At 43.7% G+C, this 24,208-nt stretch overlaps 1 protein-coding gene across 1 annotated transcript in view; it reads right to left on the reverse strand.

Moving 5' to 3' along the window:
* Positions 1 to 921: 921 nt before the first annotated feature.
* Positions 922 to 24,208, reverse strand: part of LOC102946178 (probable G-protein coupled receptor 83) — a 29,044-nt gene continuing 5,757 nt past the window's right edge. The window contains exons 2-6 of the mRNA XM_007060246.4: positions 22,542 to 23,539; positions 21,136 to 21,261; positions 20,260 to 20,393; positions 13,988 to 14,596; positions 922 to 1,677 (exon numbers count right to left, since the gene is read on the reverse strand). Coding sequence (XP_007060308.1) covers positions 14,002 to 14,596; positions 20,260 to 20,393; positions 21,136 to 21,261; positions 22,542 to 22,931 — 1,245 coding nt within the window. The 5' untranslated portion in view covers positions 22,932 to 23,539 and the 3' untranslated portion in view covers positions 922 to 1,677; positions 13,988 to 14,001. The remainder of the gene's footprint in view (positions 1,678 to 13,987; positions 14,597 to 20,259; positions 20,394 to 21,135; positions 21,262 to 22,541; positions 23,540 to 24,208) is intronic.

A 24,208-nucleotide genomic window follows, 5' to 3' on the forward strand; every position in this document is an offset into this window, starting at 1 on the left:
AAAATCTGTCTTTGTAGTTAATAAACTTGTTTCATTGTTTTAATCTAATCCAGTGTGTTTAAATTGAAGTGTCTGGATAACTATTCAAAATAATAAACTGGCATATTATTCCCTTAAAGGAATAACAGACGTAGTATATTTGTACTGTTGAGGAGAGGGCTGGGCAGTACAGGACAAACATTTCTGGGGGAAGATCCAAGACTGGGTGTGTGTTGAAGTTGCCCTGCAGCATAACCAAGGCTGGTGAGAGCCAAGGTGTGGCTTGGATGACTGCAGTACACACAGACACAGCTGGGAGTGACTTACATGCTGGAGGTTGTTTGTGAGCAGTCCCGGTTGGAGGCTACAACAGCAGAGCATGATAAAGCACCCCAGGTTACAGAGCACAGGTGACACAATCCCCCCACTAGTCTAGATTGTTCCCCAGTATGTCACACACACATAAAAGGAGATTGTAGAGTATTTTCAATCCAACATCTCACCTATCCTCCAACTGCTATAATCAGAGAATGTAATTTTACTTTAGATTCTAAGGCTGGGCTTTTCAAAGCAGAGAGCCACTCAACTTCCACTGAAAATCAATTAGGTATCTACTCCAATAGGCTCCTTTTAAAATTTCTCATGACAGACATCATTAAAATGTATCTGAAAATGGCAATGAAAATACACATCCATATTAATTTCAACCCCATTTTCAGAACACAAAACTGGGAGAAATTGTGTGGCAAATGTTGAATTTTTAATGGCATATACTAGCTATAAATTTATTCATTTGAAATTACCCAGAATGAGCCATAATTTTGCTAGAAACTGTTCTGTATAGGGCCATCCAGACTTGCGCCTGGGAGTTGAACTGGATGATCCCACAGTTTGTTTGTTTGTTTTTTTTCCGTCTGTAACTTAACATTCATAGACAGACTTCGGGATGTGACATCTTTTTATTCATTTCACATAACACATACAAACTTTCTATTTGTTCTAAGGCCCATTTTCCTTGCACAATTTGACCAACGAGGAACACAGTTTATTATCTGTTTTTATTAACTAAAAATCCCAGACTAATGATGAGGAAACATTTCCAGGAGCTTTGAACATCAGCTGGGTTCTTACTGTGCCAGAAACTCCATGTCGTTATGCACAAGTGACCAAGAGGTAACTAGGAAACATCACACAGTCATGACAGCAGCAAGATGCAGGAAATCCATCTTCCGTGGGGGACTTTGTCACTACAGAGCAGACGGGACCCTGATGCTTTAATCTCCAACACTGGTTTGTTTGAAAAAATAAAAAGTTACATCTGGACAGATCAATAACTCAGATAAGCACAAGATCCTTACTGGAAATGTGAAGGTTGAAAGTCACAATAAAAGGGAGAAACATCTGTTTCCTGCACAGCTCTTGTCAAACATTTTTATAAAGTTCTAAATAGTTTCATTGTGATTTGTGAAAAGGTCCAAAAATTCAGGGAACAAAGTGAGGAGAACTTTTGAAGGGAATCCTTTTCTCTTTTTATTCCATTTATTTCTCCTCCGAATGGGTGTATATTTTTAGATTCTCTTCCCTCCTCTCCAAACCCCGTGATCAAAAATGTAATTCTGCTCTTTGATCTCTCCTGTGCTTCCTTTTGAGTGTTGCTTGACATGGCACTTCCCACAAGAGATGCAAAATTCATTCATCCTGAGTGAGTAGAAAATAAAAGCTGCAATTGTTAGTGACAAATATTTGGGGTTCCCTCCCTCTTCTTCCCCCTTTTCACAACAAGAAGGCCATATACACAGATTCAAGAACAATACAGACAGGTGAATTGACAAGTGTTTAGGCTATTGATTAGCTATTGAAATTCTCTTACAGGTGGAGGCCAAAGACCTGGAGGGTAGATATACTCTTCTCCCAGCCATCGCTTCTCAATGAAGCTGTGAGCTGTTGCTGTGAACTCGAACAGCAGTCATATTGTGCACACAGCAATCACTGAAGCCCAGAGGTTTACAGGACTAGACATTTTATACATATAACAAAAGCCTCCAAAGATACACTAGATAGAATATAAAATTTAGAAGGGATATAAACCTTCATGTTTCAGGGCATAAACCAATCGCTAACTTAGAAGACTTAAGACAAAACTTCCTTTATGGGCAGGTTTTTCCATAATTGTCACTTATAGGGTTTTATGCAACTTCCCCTGAAGCATCTCATACTGGCCACAGGAAACCACATTAGATAGACCATTGGTCCAATGTCCGGAACATAGGTATTGTCATATATCTGCTATAGACACTCAGTGAAGCCAGTCCTAGAAATCAAGCAGTCTTTAAAAGAAACCAACAGTCTCTTAAATAGACAGATTTCCCTATCGCAAAGCCAGACCCACATTTCCCAGAGGGCTCAACAAGAGGAACTTATTTGTGAGTACATATAATATCGGAAAGCTGCACTTGAGGGTAAGTTCTTTGTTCCACGATGACACCATGCTGTGCAAGTAGTTTGGTTCAGGTGAAATGGGAAGTAGAGGTCAGGCTTGGCTAGTAGGAGAGCAAATTGCAAATATTAAGGCCAAATATTGTTTAAATGCACTTTCTTATGTAGAAATGAAGATTCATTTAGTACAAGGGGTGGTGAGGTAGGTTTGTCTTTTTGTTTTAATTTGGGGGGAACCTGTGGTGTCAATTTAAAAAGGGAACAATAGCAATGTCTTGAGCCAGGAATAGATGCTATCCAAGCTCTAGACGACAGATGCTATGCAAATTTCCCTCACTCATACCTCCCAGTAAGTCTCAGTTCTACTTACTCAAATTTAGTCCATGGCATTTCTATTGTGACAATCAGCATGGTTTAGATGCCAATTCTGGACCCCAGTTATTCCAGTCCTGGTCACACACCATTAGCACTGTCCATGAATCTTACTGCAGTTAAGTTCTATTCCAATCCTCATACCCCCTACACAGCTTTACCAATGCATCTCAGTCATAAACTATCTCTGAAATGACTAAGCACAGGCTGCTAATCATGACAATCTGTGTTGGTTTTGTTATGGGGAAAGGTGTCTCCTGAGACTAGATTAATAACCAAATGCTCTGAAGTGTCCTAATGAATGTGTGCTGATATCTGCATCAATCAGAGCTGGGGTTTGGGTAGGAGTTATTAATGAAAGTGAACTAAACCCTCTTACAAGTTTCATAAGAACATAAGAATGGCCATACTGGGTCAGACCAAAGGTCCATCTAGCCCAGTATCCTGTCTTATGACAGTGGCCAATGCCAGGTGCCCCAGGGGGAATGAACAGAACAGGTAATCGTCAAGTGATCCATCCCCTGTCTCCCATTCCCAGCTTCTGGCAAACAGAGGCTAGGGACACCATCCCTGCCCATCCTGGCTAATAGCCATTGATGGACCTATCCTCCATGAACTTATCTACTTCTTTTTTTTTAACCCTGTTATAGTATTGGCCTTCACAACATCCTCTGGCAAAGAATTCCACACACTGACTGTGCATTGTATGACGAAGGAAAAAAGAAAAGCTCCACTTATTACAACTTCTATAGCTACGTGCTGAACATGAGCACCGTAAGGTTTGAGGTAAGAACAGTGTTGTGCTACAGGAGTGGGCACTGGGGCTGTCCAGCCATCCCTTATTGAGGTGGGAAAATAGAGTCTTGAATCATGGCAGAAGGACCTCCCAGTAGCTGGTACTAGTCAGCTGAGAGTAGAGTGTTGAACTCTCTCTCTCTCTTCTCCCACAGCCTTCAGTGAGAGCAGGATTGGGCCCAGATACTGCAGTCAGTCCATCCATCCCTGTGTCGTCAAACAGATTTTATTTTTCTCAAGGCTTTTTTAGTTTATTTTAGTATCTCGGTGAGCCTGAAGGCCATGAACCCTCTTCGGGGAATAGGTGCTAAAGAACACAAAGAAACAACGTCTACTGAGTGTGTAACAAAACACAGCTTCATAAACAACTTGAACTGAATATCCTGATCTGCAGCTGAGCAAGCTGTCAGGAATGGGTCCAAGAGAACTCTCTCCCCTCCCCCCAGCGGGTTGTATCTAAGCCCTTCACGCACTTGTAGGAGGATTAGGCACTGAGGCAACAATCAAGAAGACAAGAATATGCTTTATCTTCTGTCACAGCCCTAGACCAGGTGATGAAAGGTAAAATACAGGATTAATAAGCAAACCACTGGCAAAAATATCTGCTGTCAAAAGAAAAAGGAGAATGCTAAGGCCTGGAACGATGTGCAGCAGATTCAGACAGGCAATGTGAGAGAAGAATGAAAAGGATGGAAGGATTTCAATGGGACAAATTCAGAAAGAAAATGACACTTTATTCAGAAAGCTGGAACCATATGCCACAGCAGTGAGTGAGGGAATAGGCTTTGAATGGGTTCCGCTCATCTGGCTTTCTGCTATATCCGAGCCTTCAAAGCTAGAAGACCATCCCTTAGAGCTTAGCTTCTTTAAAGAGTGTCTGAAATAAATTACATTTGGTTTTATAAATCTGCCTTTGTGTCCTTCAGAGGTTTCCAATTGGGGTTTCATCCAAAGTGCAGGAAGTTCAGAAATGTTGCTTACCTGCTGAAATTACGTGTGTTTCGTTAAATATATGATGTGAAGTAAGCAGACATGTTACCTTTCAGCCAGAGAGCTGTAGAGCAAGTTGTCCTGACTTGAGAGAAAAGCTTTCACTTCACTCTCCGCTGCAAAGGGGACTTATTTATTTGTTTGCAAAGGGCCAAAATCATTGTTTCAATCTCTTTGCAGTTTGCTTCTGAGCTGCTTGTCTGTTTGCTTCCCCTCCTTTGATCTTGGTGGGAGCAACTCTAAGTACGGTTACATTTACACCTTCTTCTAGATCATTAATGAAAAATTCAGTGTGGTTTCCTATAGTGACCCCTGTGATACCTGGGACTTGAGTCAAAGCCCATTGAAATCAATGAAAATCTTTCCATTGACATCAGTGGGCTTTGAATCAGGCCTTTGGTACTGTTTTACATTTGAAGGGCTACAATTAATGACTATATTGTTTCTCCTTCATCAGCTAATTTCTAATTCATGGTGAGTTCTCTTTATCTAGCTGGTGTTTTTCCTGCATCTTTGTTTGCTATGTAGTGCGACTATATAACAACGTGTTTCTGAAATTCAAATATCCTCTGTGGCACATTCCCCATTATCTATTTCATCAGTAATTATGTTGAAGGCCATTAGATTCATTTGGCTTGAGCTAGTGTTAATAAATCCATGCTGTTAATTGGTCATTAGACACATCTCTCCTGAATCCTCACATATTGACTCACATCAGCCTGTGCTCCAAAATTTTCCCTGGAACAGACAGTTCACCAAACCTACAGTGTGACAGGCTTGCCTTCTAGTGAAACTGGGGAATAGGAGGGGAGGTTCTGGGGTTTGCTTGCCAATGACTAATTCACCAAATCACCCATTTGCCTAGATGTTTTATCACTGAGAAGTGTCAAAGAACTCAGAACTATATCTACAGAGCATGAAAAGGTCCGGATCACACAAATTTCCTCGAACGCCTCTCCCCACCACCCCAAAACTCCATTTGACAAGCCTGATAGCTATGTTACAAAGCTGCCTGCTTCCCTCAACGTCTATGCCCTATATCACCTAGAAAGAAGCTCTGTCCCTTGGCCAAGAAGGTCACTTGTACTTGGCCAAAACTGGGCACCCAACTCTAAGTGAATGGCAATCATGATCAGAGAAAGTCCTTGGATTTGTCTCTCCATCTTTCCCACCTGAAATAACTATCCAGGACTCTATCCTGAGAAGCAGCGACTGTCAAATAAATTTGGGCATCATGGTGGATAATCAGCTGACCATGGGCTCCCAGGTCGACACTGTGGCTAAAAGGACTAATGCAATCCATGGATGCATAAACAGGGGAATCCTGTATTTGGCACTAGTGTGATGGCTGCTGGAATACAGTGTCCTGTTCTGGTGTCCATACTTAAAGAAGGATGTTGACAAATTGAAGAGAGTTCAAAGAAGAGTCACAAGAATGATTGAAGGATTAGAAAACTTGCCTTACAGGGATAGACTCAGAGAGCTCAATCTATTTAGCTTAACAAAGAGAAGGTTAATGGATGTCTTGATTAGTCTATGAGTACCTACAAGGGGAACAAATATTTAATAATGGGCTCATCAATCTAGCAAAGAGAGGTATAACATGATCCAATGGCTGGAAGTTGAAGCTAGACAAACTCAGACTTTTAACAATGAGGGTATTTAACCACTGGAACAACTTACCACGGGTCATGGTGGAGTCTCCATCACTAACCATTTTAAAATCAAGCTTAAATATTTTTCTATAAGAGATGCTTTAAAATTATTTTGGGGAAATTCAATGGCCTGTGTTATACAGGAAACCAGACTAGATGATCTTAATGATGCCTTCTGGCCTTGGAATCTCTAAGCCTGGTGTCATGCCACAGCACTCCCATCTCTAGTCACTGGAAGTCTGAAAGAAAATATCCAGACTGCTACCAACAGTAAAAGAAGATTATTATTGTTATTATGAAACATTTATATATAGTAACGCCTACAGCCCAGCCAGTTTGGAACCCCATTCTGCCATGTGCCAGACAAACACAGTAAATGACAATCCTTGCCTTAGAGATTCACTTTTGGGTCCAACAGTAGAGCATCTTGATTTTTGATACAAAGTTGCTTAAGACCCCAATTCAGTAAAGTGCTTAAGCACATGATTAGTCCCTCTGAAGTCATATGCTTAAATGTTAGGCATGTGTTTTAAGTACTTCGTTGATTCAGGCCTTAGTCTGTATTCTAGCAAGGGCAGATTCCATGTACTGTTTAGAACTTTAGACCAATAAAAGGACACATAAATTATTGTAAGTCTAATGCCATGCAGTTGAGTTTAGTGTAGATACAATTTCTTGCCACTCTGACTTTGCCAGTCAAACCAGCCGGCATACCCTTTTTCTGTCACACATTCTATCATTAACCTAATGCGAGAGGATTGCTGCTATCGGTGTCTTCTTTCTTTGCTATATTAATGGGAACCCTTCAAGTGACACAGAAGCCTCTGGTAATGGGGAAAGCCTGTTGAGTTCCGAATCTCATCCAGGCATCAATAATTACTGTTACAGACAGCAAAGTAATTATCATGATTTAACAGAGCCAGTGATTAACATATGCTCATCTAGGGAAGCAATCTCAGCAATTAAAGAAGAGCTGCTCTTGGCAACAGATCCAGGGAAGAGGTGGCCAAGTGTAATGGCAGAGAGCTGGCAAACCAGAGGGAAACAAAGTAGACAACCCACTCATATGAGGAGGGATATGTTATTCCTTCAGAAGTAAACATGAAGCAATTCAAAAAGAGTAAGGAATATCAAAAGGGGGCAAGAAAATAAATTTAGAAGAGGCATCAAATGTCTTCCAATACCCATGCGGCTGACAGTGATAATAGAATAACTTGCATTCCCACAGAATCTTTTCAGCTGGAAGGATCCCAAGTCACTTTATTAACTCTGTATAAGGATTACTCACTGAAATGGAAGCTGTTTCTGGGTGGACCACAGAAGCCATTCTATGCCAGCAATATTGCCTAATAGTATTAAGCAAGAGTAGTGAAGAATAACTTCTGTAGTTTAACGACAAGAAGGACTTTTAGGGCAGGGGCAACATAAACATGGGAATTTGAATTTGATCAGAGGACTGAGGCCAACACCCCATTGCCTACAAAGAGTGCTCATATCGTGGTTCTTTTAAGAACCACAACTAGTCAGATCCCCAGTTCTATATTTCACATGAAAGATGTCAATATTAGTGTTGTTGCTATGATTATTTTATAGTACCCCAAAGCATGATAGGAACTTTTACAGAACGTATAGAAAGCGATGGTCCCTGCTCCAAAGAAGTTAGATCTCATAGTAGATATAATGTGATCAGTGGGGATAACAAACTGTACAGAAGGGTGGGGAAAGAAATGACAACGGTTACAACAAGGTGCTCAGATACCAAGGTTACCCACTTTAGGCAGATGCGCATCTTGGTGGGTTATTTTAAAGGGTATCTGAACAGATTTAATAGTCATATATTAATTGGCTTTGGGGAGATTTTCAAAGGCACACATGGTAGTTAAAATCTCAACTCCCATTGACTTTTGGCTGTTGTGACACTCTACACCCCAGGGGAGTGCCCTATAGCCCCCATATTCATCATTTGTATACAACTGTGATACTGCATATAAAGCATGCCATGTGAGGTATCATGGGAAAGTTTATGATTTGCTGAAACCCACTGTTCCATCTAAATATGTATATCATTAATCCATATGAAGTTATGAGAATGTGGTGTATGGTTGTCACTAAAATATGCTGTGAGTTGGGGAATCGCCCAGATATTAGATCCCCAGAGACTAGGACAAGAGAGCTGGGGGGATTTGGCTGGTGCCTTTCTCTGTGTGATTCATGAGTGGCTCTGGGAGCATTCATGCAATCTAGCTGGGTGTGGGGCTCCACATGCGGTTGTGCTGAGTGATAACAGCACCTGGAGGGGTTTGCTGTTTGTCACGAGCAAAGCATTGTGAGAGACAGCCTAGGCTGGAGACTTAAGGGGGTACTGCAGTCTTACAGTCCTAGGCTGCACCCTAAGGTTCCTGTCACAGTTGTTTGTGAAATGTTTGCTTAGATTAGTCTGTATTCTATGTCACACGATCTTGTTTCTGTGCCATGATGGAGGACTGAAAATTTTTGAAGCAAGGCACTAAAGAATGAGAAATAATGAACATATTTGTCAGGTATGGATTTTCAGAAGAATAATCCTCTGTTAAAATCAGCAAAACGTTCAGGATATGTGAATGTTTTCACGTGGTGGCCATCTGAATATTTGTGGTAATAACAGGACCTCATGAATCACAGTGAACCCAAACTTGTTGTCTGGATTAACAAAAATATTCATTAACTGGTATTTTTATCATTCAGTTAGCACTGTGTCCATATCAGAAGATAAAGGAATATTCTGTGCTTTATTTGTAGGCATGGTGCACCTCAATCCCTCCTATTCTCTGTTTGTGGCACATAATGGTTTTGTCTCCTGAAGGCTTTAATACATTGGTTTAATTTCCGTTTTACATTTAGCATGTAGGTGCTGGGCAGTGTTGGTGGCCTGTGATAGATAGGAGATTGGACTATATGATGTGCTGGTCCCTTTTGGCTTTGAATTTTATGACTCTGTGGTGTACAAGCAATGTTGTCCGCTGGGATCCAGTGGTCTTAGACCTTGCCTTCCAAGGAGTTCTTTCAGGTCACACTTGAGAGAAATTACAGGTGTTCCTTCTAATTTTACTGCTGCAGCATATGGCAAAAGCCCCTCCCTTTGCCTGTTGACATGTTGGGAAAATATTCTTCCATTTTGTTTTCAGCTACGACTTTGCATTGTGATCAGTGAAGTGATCAGTTTGTGGTGTGATCAATTTTGTACACAGCCGGGCAGTTGGGCCATCCTGTGAACTTTAATTCGGGGAGGGCAAAACAAACAAAACTATCTTTGCTAATATAAAAATATTATCTGCTTCACCCTCTATCTGCCATACTCTCCTTTTTTTAATAACCCTTCCTAATGAAACTCTCATTCGGGATTTATAATTTAGCAGATTGCACTTGAAACCCGGGCACTTCACTGATACAATCTTGTAGGCTGTTTATTAAGAGTCTTCAGCAGGCAGACTTACTAAGAAGAACAAAGATGAACTGCCGTTTAAAGAACATTGAACAAGAGACAGATGTTGAGCCCTGTCACTATCAGCTGAATTAAACAGCCTCAAGGCCTTTGATAAAATATATTCCCAATCAGAGGATTATGATATGGGGTCAGCTACTGGAAAAGGATTCCCTGGACAGTAGAGGGCATTTACACAGTTTAGGGGCCTTAGAAAAGCTTTAGGTCAAATACTTAAGGGGGGGGATCAGTTTTCTAGTTCTGGCTTTACTCTTCCACTCCATTACCTGAAGAATCCTCATCTACTTTTCCCATCTTTAGTTTTAAACCACCCATTACCATAGCTTATCCTTCACTAGAGCAAGTTCCTTTGCTGATTACATTGTCAAATTGGTCAAATAATATTTGACCTCTGAAAGCTCCAAGCTAGTGGATTCAAACAATAGGTTTTGCAGGGTGTGATTTCAGACTAGAAAGATAACTTTTTTGTTCTATGGTTAGAGGTTAAATAGATAAGAATCAAAAGGAGAAAAGTCCCCAGGTTTGGAGAATGAACTAGTGTCAGGAAAACTGAGCCCTCTCCAGATATTCTATGTATCTGTCTTTGGTTAGCATTGTCCCCCTCTTCTACCAGTATATTTCATTCTGTCCCCTACCGTTTCCCAATCTAAAGGGGGAGACTTCTCCTTCCAAAAAGAATTGTCTTTAAAAAATATTTCTGATATACTCACTGGGTGCATGTGACCCACCATACATTTTCAAGCCATGAGCTCAACTCTGATGCTGCTAAAAATTTAAAGCTCGTTTATTAGAGGTTGTTATTTCTCTGGTTTATTGCGGGGTTTGCTCTCTATCACATTCCAGTTCCAAAGTCAAGAAACGGGGCAATGGCAGAGCTTGGATTAAAACTCAGGTCATCTGACTTCCAGGGATGTACCCTGTCTATCCACTGGACCATACTACCTCCTCCTGTGGTTACAATACATTACTGGCTAAGGCTATGTCCATGGAGGATGCTGTAGTTCAGACTGATTTGGACTTTTTGGCCTGGTACAATATAATTCCCCCATTATTGCCTTATTGATACTAGGTAAAATGGGATGTTTGCCAGAGAAAGTCTTCAGTTTAATGCACGCCCTCCTTGAATAAAAACTTCAAAAACCTATTCTCAGTAGTTAACAGAAGTGAACTGGTATTTGCTAACCTAAGTTTCCTGGTGTGAGACACTTAGTTTACTGCAGCCTGTCTTCCTGCTCTGTTGTCTGCTAAATGAGTCCTTAATGTAGTTTTGAAATGTTTAGTATTTCTTGGAATAATTCTTATTTCACTGACGTTCACATAAGAAAAGAATATCTCTCTGAGAACAATGTATTCCTCTGAGCCAAGGGACTCGGGAACAGAGCTTAATTGCCTTGGGCAGGGTTTATCTGCATTAGGCAGTAAGTATTTGTATGCAGCACCAAATAAAAAAAATTACCCTTAATCCCTGCGTACACTGAGCCCTGGTCTACACTGCGGGGGATCGATCTAAGTTACGCAACTTCAGCTACATGAATGACATACTTAGATCTACTTACTGCAGTGAAGACACTGCGGTAAGTCGACTGCTGACACTCCCCCATGGACTCCGCCTGCACCTCTCGCTCCGGTGGAGTACTGGAGTTGAAGGGAGAGTGCTCAGCAGTTGATTTATCGCGTCTTCACTAGACACGATAAATCGACCCCTGCTGGATCGATCGCTCCGGAGGTAGGTGTAGACACGCCCTGAGAAAAATGTCTGTATTTATTATTGCTACTTAGATAGACTATGGTAGTGCCTCGAGGTCCCAATCGAGATCTGGGCCCCATTGACAAAGGCACTGTATAAATGAATAGCAAGGGACAGTCCCTGCCCAAAGAGCTTGGACTCTAAATAGACAAGACAGACAGAGTCATAAAGAGGGGAAGTCCCTTGCCTGTCCAAAGAGCGGAATTGGAAATAGAGACCAAGTCTCCTGCATCACGGTGCAGTGACCTGTCTGCTGAACCATGCTGCCTCTAGGTGTCAGACAGGCAAAAAAAATTTCCTTCTTTTTGAATGCTCTTAAATCTTTGTCTTCTTTCCTGACTCTGTCACCCTGACTCTCCCTCTCCTCTCCTCCCTCTGCAGCTCCCTCTATCTAATGGTTGCTTCACCATAGATTAATCTTTTCAAGGAAAAAATAAAATCCTTACTCTTGCTGTGCTCCTGTAAACTCGGTTGTTTAACTGAGACTATGATGTAACATTCAGTAACGCTACAGAGTCCTATAACTGTTAAGTTAATAAATGCTACAGTCCTGAGAAAACATTCATGGCCTCTAGCTTAAGTGCCGATGTAAATCCATTCACTCAATTAATGTTATAAAAAATCCCAAACGATAACAAATCAGACTAGGACCTAATATTAAAGTGCAGTTCCACTCTGAAAAGTTGCTATGTAATAATGACCCACAGTCCATGGACCTGCTCACTGCTAACATTGCTGCCAAAATCAGTTCTGTCTGCTTTTACTCTTGTTAGATATGCAGAGCCAACGTTGTACTGGGAGAGTGAGCTGGATTCATAGATGTGAAGGCCAGAAGGGGCCATTAGATCATCTAGTCTGACCTCTTGCATAGGACAGGCCATAGAAATTCATCCATTATTGAGACCAATAACTTGAGTTTGACTGAAGCATAGCTCCCAAAAGGCATGCAGACATGATGTGAAGACTTCAAGAGACGGAGAATCTCCACATCCTTTGGTAGTTTGTTCCAAGAATTAATCACCCTCTCTATTAAATATTTGTGCCTTATTTTTAATTTGAGTAGGACTGGCTTTAACTTCTACCCATTGGCCTTCTCTTGCATTTCTTTAGAGAACCTTTTAATACCTAGTATGTTTCTTCCCCTGAAGGTACTCATACACTGATCAGCTCATCTCTTCTTCTTTTTGTCAAAGTAAAGAGATTGAACTCCTTGAATCACACAGAAAAGCATTTTTTCCTGCCCTCAAATTATTTTTGTGGCTCTTCTCTGCATTTTCTTCTTTCTGTTATTTCAACGTCTTTCTTAAAAGGTTGACACCAGAGCTTATTGCTGGATTCCGTTTAACTATTTGCAGTTATGAGACTACCTATGCACTTTCCACAAGAGTTGGGAGTGAAAATCCCATGGCAGTTGGAGGGTCTACAGCTCCCCACAGTTGCCTGCATGGCTCTTATCATGGCCCAGCTGTGGCTCATTGGCCCCCAAGTCCGCACCCCCAGGCCAGGCCGGAAACCAGAGTGGGATAAGAGCCATGCCTGCAGCTGAGGGGAGCCGCAGACCCTCCACCTGCCCTAGGCAGGAGGCCTGGGGAGTGGGAACCTGGACTGGGGGCTGCTCGTGGGCCCCCCATCCTAGGCAGGTAGAGAGGCCCGAGCTCCCTGCCCTGGTTCTGGCCTCTGGCTTGGCCGTGGGGGCGAGACATCAGGGAAAGAGGAGGCAGGGCTTCGTGGTCCCTCCACTTTTAGGAAGAATCCGTCACCCCTGGCTTGAGGAAGCATCTGTCAGTGGCAGTGAGCTGAACACCATTCTGCTTCAAATAGGAATGGGGAGTAACTGGCTAGGAAGTGATACTGCTAAAAGGACCTGGGGGTTATAATGGATCCAAATGGAATATGAGTCAATGCAAAGTAGTTGTGAAAAAGGCTAATATTCTGGTGGGTGTAACCAGGAGTATTGTATCTAAGACACAGCAGGTAGTTATCCCACTCTACTCAGTCCTGGTGAGGGCCTCAGCTGGAGTACTGTGTCCAATTCTGGGAGCCACACTTTAGGAAAGTGAACATATTGAAGAGTCCAGAGGAGAGCAAGACAAATGATAAAAAAGGACAGACTGAAAAAACTGAGCACGTTTAGTCTTGAGTCAGACTAAGGAGCTCCTCTTTTGTCCCCATTTCACTCCACACTCTCCCTTAGACAAAGCAGGAAAGCCTTCGTAACTCACCTGGTGGCTCCTGATTGGCCATTGCCTGACCCTTCAAGCCACTGGAGGATCAAGTCTTGTTAGTATCTGAGCCTGAGTGGCTTATCTAGACAGGGGGTTGCCAGGCCAGTGATACCCACAGCAGGGGGCAGTGAAGGCCTGGCATAGCCCATCACATCTCCCTTTTCACGTTATGCCTCTGGATCAACAATATCCATGATCTCTCATTTCCTGGCATACTTCGCTCCTCTACTAAAACTCCCCTCTCAACCTATTGACACGAATGATGCATCATAAATAAAGCCCTTTGCCACCAAACCTTTGAACTCACCTTGACTCTCCAACTCACAAATCTGTGTTGACTGTCTGCACATTTGTGGTGGAGCGAATGCTCTGTGAGGAAGGCCTCTGCTTGTACCTGGCTTGCTCGATCCATGCCTCTCGATAGGCCATGATCGCAGCGGGCAACACGTTGTCCTGTGTTTGAGGCACCTTCTGGCACATGCTGAGTAAAGACTTGAGCTCTGAGCGGAAGCTCTCGTTCAGCCAGCAGTAGATGAAGGGGTTATAGCAAGTGCTGCTCATGGCAAACCAGTGCAGAGCAAAGTAGATGGAGTTTTTGGTCTTGATGCCAAGGCTGGAGATGAGCACTACATAACAGTTGAGTGGGAACCAGCAGACAGCAAAGACCACCACAACCAACACCAGCATCTTGATGCTCTTCTTCTTGTTCTTGTGGTGAATGATGTATTGCTGCTTGGTGATGTCCCCAATGGCATTGCGCAGCCACAGCTTCTTGGCCAGGCTTGTGTAGGTGATGGTGATGATCAAAAGGGGCAAGAGGTAGAGGAGGAGGAAGGTGGAAAGGTCCAAGTATTTCCACACCAGCTCTGCAGGCTCAGGAAAATCAGGAAGACACAAACTCCGGACAGTAGCTTCCCTTTCAAAACAAAAAATAGTATTTATATAGTATGTGGCCACAAAAACCTTCAGGTAAATTCCTGCATTTCCTCAAACCAGTGTGGGACTTTCAGGCCACAATATAAATCGCCTTTATGCTGCACTTGTGGACATCACAGAGCTAGTATTGCCACCACTGCTTCCATAGGACCCAAATCTTCTATCCTTGTGTACACTGAACCATACCCTAATATGCAAGCAGCCCCATTGCAATCAATCTGACTACTCCCATAGTAAAGTACTACCAGATGGAAGGATGGCAGTACCTGGCTCATAGTAACTAATATCCTTCAAAGGGGAAGAAGTACCTTCTCACCTCTCTTTCATGTCACCCCACTTCCAACACCCCTCCCCTCACTAGAAAAACAAATAAATTACAGATGTGACTACTTATAGATACTGTAACATTGTAACTGCAAGATGTTTGTATGCATTCTTGACTACCCCTAGCCTGGTATTTGTGACACTTCTCCTTCTCCATATCCCCCTCTGTTGTCTGTGTGTATGTGCCACTTGGGACAGAAAACATGACTTGTCTGTCAAGCATCTTGCACTTACAGGTGCTGTAAATAATAAATGTTAATTGGGGGGTGGGAAAAGCTAATCATGGAGGACAGATTATGAAACTGAATATGCAGTACGCACAAGTGTAAAAATAGTGTGTATGCATGCATGCACACATGAAGGGGAGTGCTGTACAACTTTGATTGTGGTATGTTTGGGCAGAGCTGAAGAAAAGTAAGAAAATGCTACTTCTCTAAGGCTTTCCAACCAATGATCTCCAAGCACTTTGCAGATATTAATCAAACCCTCATCACCCCTCTGTGTTAAATGAATATAACTATCCCTGTATTGTAATTCTGTTTATGAATATGTTGCACTTCTATAGGTCTCTTTCCCCATCACTTTCAAAGTGCTTGGCAAAGCTGGCTAAACACGATTATCACCATTTTACAGAAGAAGTAAATGATGCAGAGCGGCTAATGGGGCTACGCCAAGAATTAATATGGCCCATGCTGCTTAATTAAAATACAGGTCCATATATGTATCATACATGTGTAAATTAGTATTATGCACAATAATAATATTCATACTATCTACTTTTACACTACGATAAAAGTGATCATGGTGATCTATGGTGTAAACTGATTACTAGCTGGTGTCACAGCATAGTACTGGCACAGTAGGACATTTATACTTTCCTCTGAAGCATCCAGCATTGGCCACTGTTGGATGGGCCATTAGTCTGTTGCATTATGATACAAAGGGAGGGCAGTTCCAGTACAATCATTCCAGTGTTCGCACAAAGTGGAAGATATTGGGTATCTGATTCTGTTAGTTTCTCATCCTGGCCTAGGAGAGCAGCATTTCAGAAAAGTGTTAGACTAAATCAGGTCCTTGTATCCTAATGGGCTTTTTTGTCACCATGATGCACTCTCCCTTGTACTGAGGTCCACATTCCCATTGTCAAGAGTGAATGACATGTTTTTTTTTTGGGCGGGGGGGTCCTGAAGTGTTGCGTTATTCTAAACAAGAAAGGCCTATTAACGAAAACTAAAATCTTCTCTTGGAAGCCGTTGCAGAGAAACGGGCAGTTTTGTTTGTCATGGCATGAGATGGGTCCTCACGTCCCCTCAATAAGGCAAAGAGAAACTCTTATGACCCATTTTTTATAAACAAGATATCAAAGGCTAGCATAAAGCAAGTAACTGCAAAGAAAAGAGAGTTCCCTGCAGGATGTCGACAAGAGAAGCAAGGACAAAGCCCCATCAGACAATTCTTAGGAATGCTACACAACCCTCCTACTCATCTTCCCCACACAAACCCCAAAGGGACAAACAGAAGGTAGGAGTGTGTCTCTGTAATATCCCAAGCTGTGGGCTCCACCTAATGACTCCCCATGCTTCCCCAAACTCACAGGTGTTGCCTGTTAACCTAACCCTGTATGATAGGCAACTATCTATTAATATAAGTTAAACTATTTCTCAGTGCCCCCCACCAGAAGGGACTGAACATTCCATAGACAAAAATAAGTATATGTAGCTGGAATTGATGAACTATTAAGGGAGGTGGTGACCCACTCATTTATTTCCTGGGGGTGTTTTAAACCCATCTTTTTCTGTCTCTCTCCCCTTCTGCTTTGTCTCTCTTTGCCCATCTTCTTTCTACCGCTGTCTGTACTCAGCTGCAGTCACTGAAGACTTCTTAATCCCTGTCAGACAACTTTATTCTCCACAGTTTGATTAATATCTTTAATATCCTGTTGTCAACCTCCTGCACTGACTATTATGCCATTAATGGAAGACCTTCCAGAACTGACTGCTGTGAATTTGGGATGACTGCAAGCCTAGGGGGAGCTGACAAATGTCAGGTGTGTAACTAGAAGGATTTTGAATTTTTAGGACTTGGAAACTTTTGATAATAAGGAAGTAGATGCAAATGGAGAAAGCAGACTTTGAGACAGAGAATTTAAGGCCAGAAAGGACTGTCACAGTTTAGGGCAACTTTTAGGCACCGACTTTCCAATGTGTGGGGGGTACTCAACCCCCGGCTCTGCCCCAGGCCCTGTCCCCCACTCCATCCTTCCCCCCCAGGCCCTACCCCTGCCTAGCCCTGCCCCACCCACCTCTTCCTGTCCCTCCCTCCCCCAAGCATGCCACGTTCTCACTCCTCCCCCCGCCCCCGAGCCTCCTGCATGCTGTGAAACAGCTGATTGTGGTAGGTGGGAGGCACTGGGAGGGAGCAGGAGGCGCTGATTGGCAGGGCCCGCCAGTGGGCAGAAGGTGCTGGGGGGAGGGGGAGGTGCTGATGGGGGGCTGCCAGTGAGTGCTCAGCACCCACCATTTTTCCCCATGGGTGCTCCAGCCCCGGAGCACGCACAGAGTCAGTGCCTATGACTGCACTTGAATTCCCCCTCAGTGGTCCTGCCAGGGCATCCACTCTCTGCTTCCAGTTCCCCAGGTGTTGTCTCTCTTCAGTGGAAACAAGTGTCTCTCTCCCTTCTGACTGGTGTTTTCCCAGGCTGGACAGTTCCATTGCCTTCACTCTGTCATTCCCAGCATGGACAGGTTGCCTTAGGACACCTGCTTGCTTTCTCTTCAGAGATGGATAGCACTGTAATTGCTACAGACATAAGTTACCACACAGTTCTTTCTAAGCAAGCCTACTTTATTCTTACAGTACAAAGCATTACAGAGAAAACATATTAAAACCAATAAAAGGACCTAATAAGCTTACTAGAGTTCGTCCTAACTTTCTCTCGGGCTCTGGAAAGTGCATCTTTTAATACCCCACCCTAGGGGCATCCTTGTTGTTACAAGTTCATCAGAGCTTCAGCTCACAACGTGTCCACTCATAACACATTCAGTTCCCTTTTTATACAGTTCAGAAGTCTTAGAACTGGAGTTTCCGGAGGCAGGTAGTAAGTATACAAAGGATCTCTCCCTCCCCAGGGCATATCTTCAAAAGGTTGGCTTCAGAGGGGAAGAATTTGCATTCCTCTTACCTCAACGTATTTCCTAAGGCAGGGATCGGCAACCTTTGGCCCGCGGCCCACCAGGGAAAGCCGCTGGCGGGCCGAGACAATTTGTTTACATGTTAATTCTACATATCATCTTGAATATGAATTCCTCCCTCCCCAAAAGGGAGTGAGAAATTAGGAGGCAAGGCAGGGGAAAACAAATGGGCTCTTGTATTAAAGGTTTTTCTAGACAACATTCTTAATGCAATAGTTTTGATGTAACAGCATTGTGTCCTCTCTCTCTTGCTGTCCATTCATAGGAGGGAAGTAGCTGTGAGCCAAGGAAGAACGCCAAGGCTATCTTGTGTGGTTTTTGCACAGATAAGTCAGAGGGCTCTGTAAGCAAGATGAAAATCTTTCTAATGTTGATTATTTTAGCCTCCACATTCTTCTCCTTGGGACTGAAATCTCAAGCAGCCAATACTGCTCGCTGTGATACTATCAATCCTGTCTTGCTCCAGTGGGGTTCTCCTGGATATTTACTGACCAGCAGTATTGAATGAGAACATGGGGAAAAAATAAACCTGGTTTGTTTTGATGCATCATACATGGCTGCATCCATCCCGAAGAAACCTTTCTTTACTGGTTAGGAAAAGAGAGTCTCATTAGCTGGCATCACAAACTTGCTGTCAATAGTGGACTAAGGTAGTACCTAAGATCTTGGCCCTGCCCCAGAGCACAATGATCCCTGGATCCATCACCCCATCCTGCCCCCATGATACAATGTTTTGTGGCTTTAGGATCCCGACATCAAGTCCTCAAAAGCTTCTGCCCATGTGTGTTGGCTCAGTTGCAGGTAACACCCTGAGTTTGATTTACATGCCTTTTCCTGGTACTGATCCATGCTACTTTGCGGGCACGGGGGTCAGAAGAAATCTCATATAAAGGGAGAAGTAGTAGTTTAAGGCTTAACTAAGAAGAGACAACTGCTGGGTCTGAGCTTCCGCATGGCAGCCTAGATAACTAGCTATCTTGCATCCAATTTCAAGATATCTTTGGACTCTCCCTCCCCTCCCCCCAAGGAGCAAGAAGGGAAACATTTATGGATTTTGCTATGCCAAACTCCAGCTCAGAATCTTCACCTTCTTGTGGAACTTTGTGAATCTTCCTCTGAATGTGAAGTTTCACTTGATCCCCTTCGCATTTGCCAAGAAAACAGCACTCTTCACCTCCGCTTTACAGCAAAATAACCAAAGCAAAGGGGCATTAACAAAAAAGGTTTTATTGTCCTGCAGAATCACCAGACCGCCTTAAAAAGCACCGCCATGTGTTATGAGGCTGCTGCTTCTATTTTGATGTATTGTGTTTAAGTGTTTGTCAGAGGTGCCTAACGTGTTCAGTGAGGCTCCTCTTGTTTAGATTTATCAAACAAATAAAACCAAAGATGCTGAAGGGAGATGATCTCGCTCACTGAGTAAATGAGTGGCTCAGTTTGCTGAGGTTTGCTCTTCTGTTGATCAAAGAGGGAAGTCTTTATTGTGTAACGCAGTGATGCTAGATAGCTCTATGCATGGCTTAGACATGTATAACCTTGCCTATATAAGTACCAGACATGTGTGCTGTGTTTTTGATAGTTTGATTCCTGCCTCCTTCACCTTCCCTCACAAAAATATAGGGTTTGTTGGATGGCAGGGGTGTCCTGTTTATGAACAAAAAAGCGAATGGGGAAAACAGTTGCCGTTTAGCTAAAATAGCCCTCCAGCAGTGAATCTAGAGCTGAGAGAAACCACACAGTAGCTCTAAGTCTTTTAGAGATGATAGAAAACCAAGGCCCTGAGCACTTGTGCACACTAAAGTTCCAAAGGCCCCAAGTTTCACAGTGGACCAGCTGTGTTGACCAAACTCCATTTTGGGTAATCACAAAGATATTTAGGTACCTAACAACCATTAAAATCCATGATAGTTAGGTGCCTAAATACCTTTGAGAATCTGGGCCATTCTGTCTATATAAAACTCCCCGTGCATTGTCAGCTGGATGCAGTGATTGTCACTTCTCGGGCTAAACTATTCTGCTTTATGTCAGCCCAGCTTCCCACCTGAAGCAGAACTACATTTCAGTAGTGTGGGAAGTGATTCTTGTAAATGACTGTGTAAAGTGCCATGGGGGCAGAGGAGCAACTTACCGGTAGTTGTACTGGAAAAGCTTCTGATAGATTGCATGGGGCAGGGAGAAGCAGGTTGCCATCAGCCAGATAACAGAAATGCTCAGCATTCCTCTTGTGAGCGACATCCTTTGCTTTAGCGGGTTCAGAATAACCTGCAATGGAGACTTCACAATGACTGTCATCTCACTGGGAAAGAAAAGTCCCTTCAGTAACTGATACTTCTCTTCACATGTTCCAATGCTTTTAAGAAAAATAACTGAATACTTAGAGAAATGCCTAACGAATTAGAGTGATCTAGAGAAAACTGAAACGTAGAACTCTACAGCTGGTACCAAAGAGTACCTTCAAGTCAATTTTCTCTGGTTTGTCTTGAAATTACGTCATACCTTAAACCATGACTGAGCAGTGACAATTGTGTAAGATTATCTCCACTTGAAAGGATGTTTATTCTAAATAAATCAAATTAAGAAATGCCTCACACGGTAACTGGGGCAACAGAGCACACCCAGCTTGGGTAATTTGCATTGTCACACAAGGTGAACTGAGCTCTTTATTTTTTGACATTATTTGTGCAGAATTTCAGGGTCTGAAGATCAAGTTTTCTATAGGGAAGGGACATTGTTTGCATGTTTCTAGTTTTTCTCTCTACATTTTGTAATGACGGTAGTGCTCGCAAAAGTGACAGGCTGACACCGATGGCTGTAGGCCAGAGTAACATAGGCAGATGCTATGTAAACTCCCCTCTCAGCTCTGACTATGTGACACCCCCTCTTGTGACACCCCATTTTATTTCAGTTCTGGACTCCCCTTTGCTTACCCATGGTTAGATAGGGGATACTGTGGTTTGGAGCACCTGTGCCAAAGGAATCTTACACCAGTCTGGGGATTCTGTACCTGATGTCTGTCCAGAGCTATGGCTGTCAGGGTGAGTGTGGAGACATGAAGAGAGCAGTACTGCACGAAGCGGCTGATATGACACATGGCCTTTCCAAAGGCCCACGTGCTGTTCACAAACCGAACCTGCAGGGAATGTAACAAACCAGCAAAACCATCAGCAGGGCACGGTGGTTCATGTACCTGAGCCAAAACAAACAGAGGTGCTCTTGAGACTGCATCTGGAGAGCTCAAGAATATACATAGCCTTATGGTGCCCTCTGTCACTTGGGGCAGGTTTCCTTTGAAGCCCAAGAAAACTATTGTCAACTTTAGACATTGAAACTCCTTGGTAATTGTTTATAAATAAGGCTACGACTTAGACATGGAGGTCATGGAAGTCATGCAATCCATGACTTCCAGCGACCTCTGTCACTTCAGCCTGCGGTGGTCAGGAGCTGCAGGGGCCGGGAGCTGAAGGGGTACCCACTGACCCACTGAAGGGGTACCCACTACCCACTGACTCTGGTGGCCCCTGGAGCTCCAAGCTACCGCAAGTGGTAGGGGTACCCCACTGTTCCCGGCCACAGAGTGGGAACCTCCCAGCTTCCAGCTGCGGCAGGGGAACCCCTGAGCTCCTGGCTGCAGCAGGCAGTGGGAGCCCCCAAGCTCGGAGGTGAGGGGGGAACCCCTGGGCTCCCGCGTGCCACGGGCCCCCAGAGCAGCGGGCGGCGGGGGTACCCTGCAGCCCCCAGCTGCTGCAGGCTGTGGGGGCCCCTGCATGTCTCAGCCATTGGTGGTGGGGGACCCTGGATCTCCAACACCCAACCCGTGGGAGCTCCTAGCTGCCCCGCAGATCCCCATTTTGACACCGATATTTTTAGTAAAAGTCACAGACAGGCCACGGCTTCCGTGAATTTTTCTTTATTGCTTGTGAGCTGTCAGTGATTTTTACTAAAAATATCCCTGACAAAATCTTAGCTTTTTTGTAAAGGTTAAGACTGAAATTCCAGACATTTTGCTAAACAGTAACTTCTAGGAGCTTCACAACTAGTTTAGAGCCTTCTAAAGGGTTGAGCCTGTAAATCACACCCCCACTTGTGAATACATAGAAAATAATTCCCATGGAGGAGTCTATACAAGCCCTATTGCACTCTAGTGGTTCAATGGCAGGGACTAGGAGGTGATGTTGTTGGAACTAATTTTGGATTTGGAAAGACTAAGTGGGAGTCGGGGGGAAAAGACCCCTCTTCTACTTACCTGGAAGAGCTGCTGTCTATGGGCCATGAATGTGCCCAGTTCAAGTCTTAGCCCCAGAAGCATGCACCGAGTGAGTGCAGCCACCAGATGAAGCATGGTGCTGGATGGCCAAGCCCAGGCCTGGCTCCGTTTTTGGCAGGCATAGTAGCATGGCTTGTGGCACTTACCAGAGTGAAAGGAGTGTTGAGCAGAGTGATCATGATATCGGACACTGCCAGGTTGACAATGAAGAGACTGGTGGCTGAGTGCGTCCTCTTGTTCTTCATCACCACGTGGCAGACCAGCATGTTGCCAAACAGGGATATGATGATGATAACTGAGTATGCCACGATTAGAAGAGCTTTCACTGTGGGCTTCTGGGACTCTGGTTCATACTTGGCCAGCTCAGCAAACTTCTCCCACTCAACAATCCCGCTGTCTGTCCAGTTGAAGGCTGTCCTGTTGGCTGCCTGGTAGATTGACATGCGGTTGGCCAAGGAAGAGCTATGGTCAAACTTCTCCAGAACTCCTGTGACCTGGGGAAAGTAGGGAAGCGACTGATGTAGGGGGCGAGTCATTGTGGTTTCCAACTGGGTTAAGTTAAGGGCAGACACAGTTTAAGTTGCAGCTCCAGGAAGTGTGGTTAGTGATTGTTTGCTTCACTTTGACAACGCTGCTTTTCTGTGAGACTAGCATGAGTAAAGCCAGCCTTTAAAATGTAAAATTAGAGAGCGGCTAAAGGTCACAATAAATTCTCCTGTGCAATCAGAAAGGCAGTAGGGTCTTGTTTAACTCTGATGTGTAGCGTGGAAAGGAATTGTGAGGAACTGCAGGCTCTCATAACTCTTTCGTGTGGTAAAAATTGCATTAGCCACTAAGACAGGGTGGAAAAAAATCCCTAATTCCATGAAGCAAACCTGTAACAAACTCTCGGCTCAATGCTAATCTTGGACAGTATTTGGCACTGTCCTACTCCCACTGCAGCTTCTCTTCTTGTTCTCAGCTGTACTTATGGTTCTTTCGCCCTTCTGAGATACTGCTGTGTTCATCCTCATTCTTGATTTCTGACCATCTTACTCTTTTCTGTTGAAATGAAATGCACAGCTATTTCCAGGACTGTCCTTAAGTGCACAAATAGCTGTTATCTTCATCTAACCATGATAATTGTCCGGAGGGTATTCAGAACCTGTGAATTATATCAGAAGAACGTTATAGGCTATTTTCTCTTCCACACAATTACTGTGAATTCTGCTTCCTCTCTTTCATTTTTGATGGTAAATGATCTTTTCAGCTAGAGGCCTGGACACAAAATCGTAACTCCTAATACCTTCTGAGCCCCCCTCTCAGCGTACATCCAGATATTTCTGGCAACTGACCTGCAATTAGCAGAAAGCAATACAGATTTTTGGATGCTACTGACTAACAGGGGAGGTATGGCATAAAGATGTTGTTAGCAGGAATTACTTAACTGTATCACACCATCATGTATTATGTATATGCTATACGTACACATTAGAGAGCAACAAGTGTTACATGCTGTGACGGGTTGGACCCCTTGGGAAGTCACCTGATGCGCTGAGATATCACTGAGTCTACCTGTTCTGCCAGCATGGGTCCCTTTAACCTGTCTAGCTGAGCCAGGCTCTTCAAACCTCCTCTAACACACACACAGGCAAGGCCACACCCAGCTGCAGATCTGCTCTGGGAAGACTCAGCTTAAGGGACTTGCTCCAGCACTCAGATGTCCACTTCCCTTGGAGTACAAACCCCAAATTATATGAAATTCCCCTCTCCCCTCAATGTGGAGGAGGGTGTACACAACTTCTCTCTCCCCCCACCCCATTTGAAATTACAT

This window comes from Chelonia mydas, chromosome 9, assembly GCF_015237465.2.
Source record: "Chelonia mydas isolate rCheMyd1 chromosome 9, rCheMyd1.pri.v2, whole genome shotgun sequence".
Taxonomy (NCBI): domain Eukaryota; kingdom Metazoa; phylum Chordata; order Testudines; family Cheloniidae; genus Chelonia; species Chelonia mydas.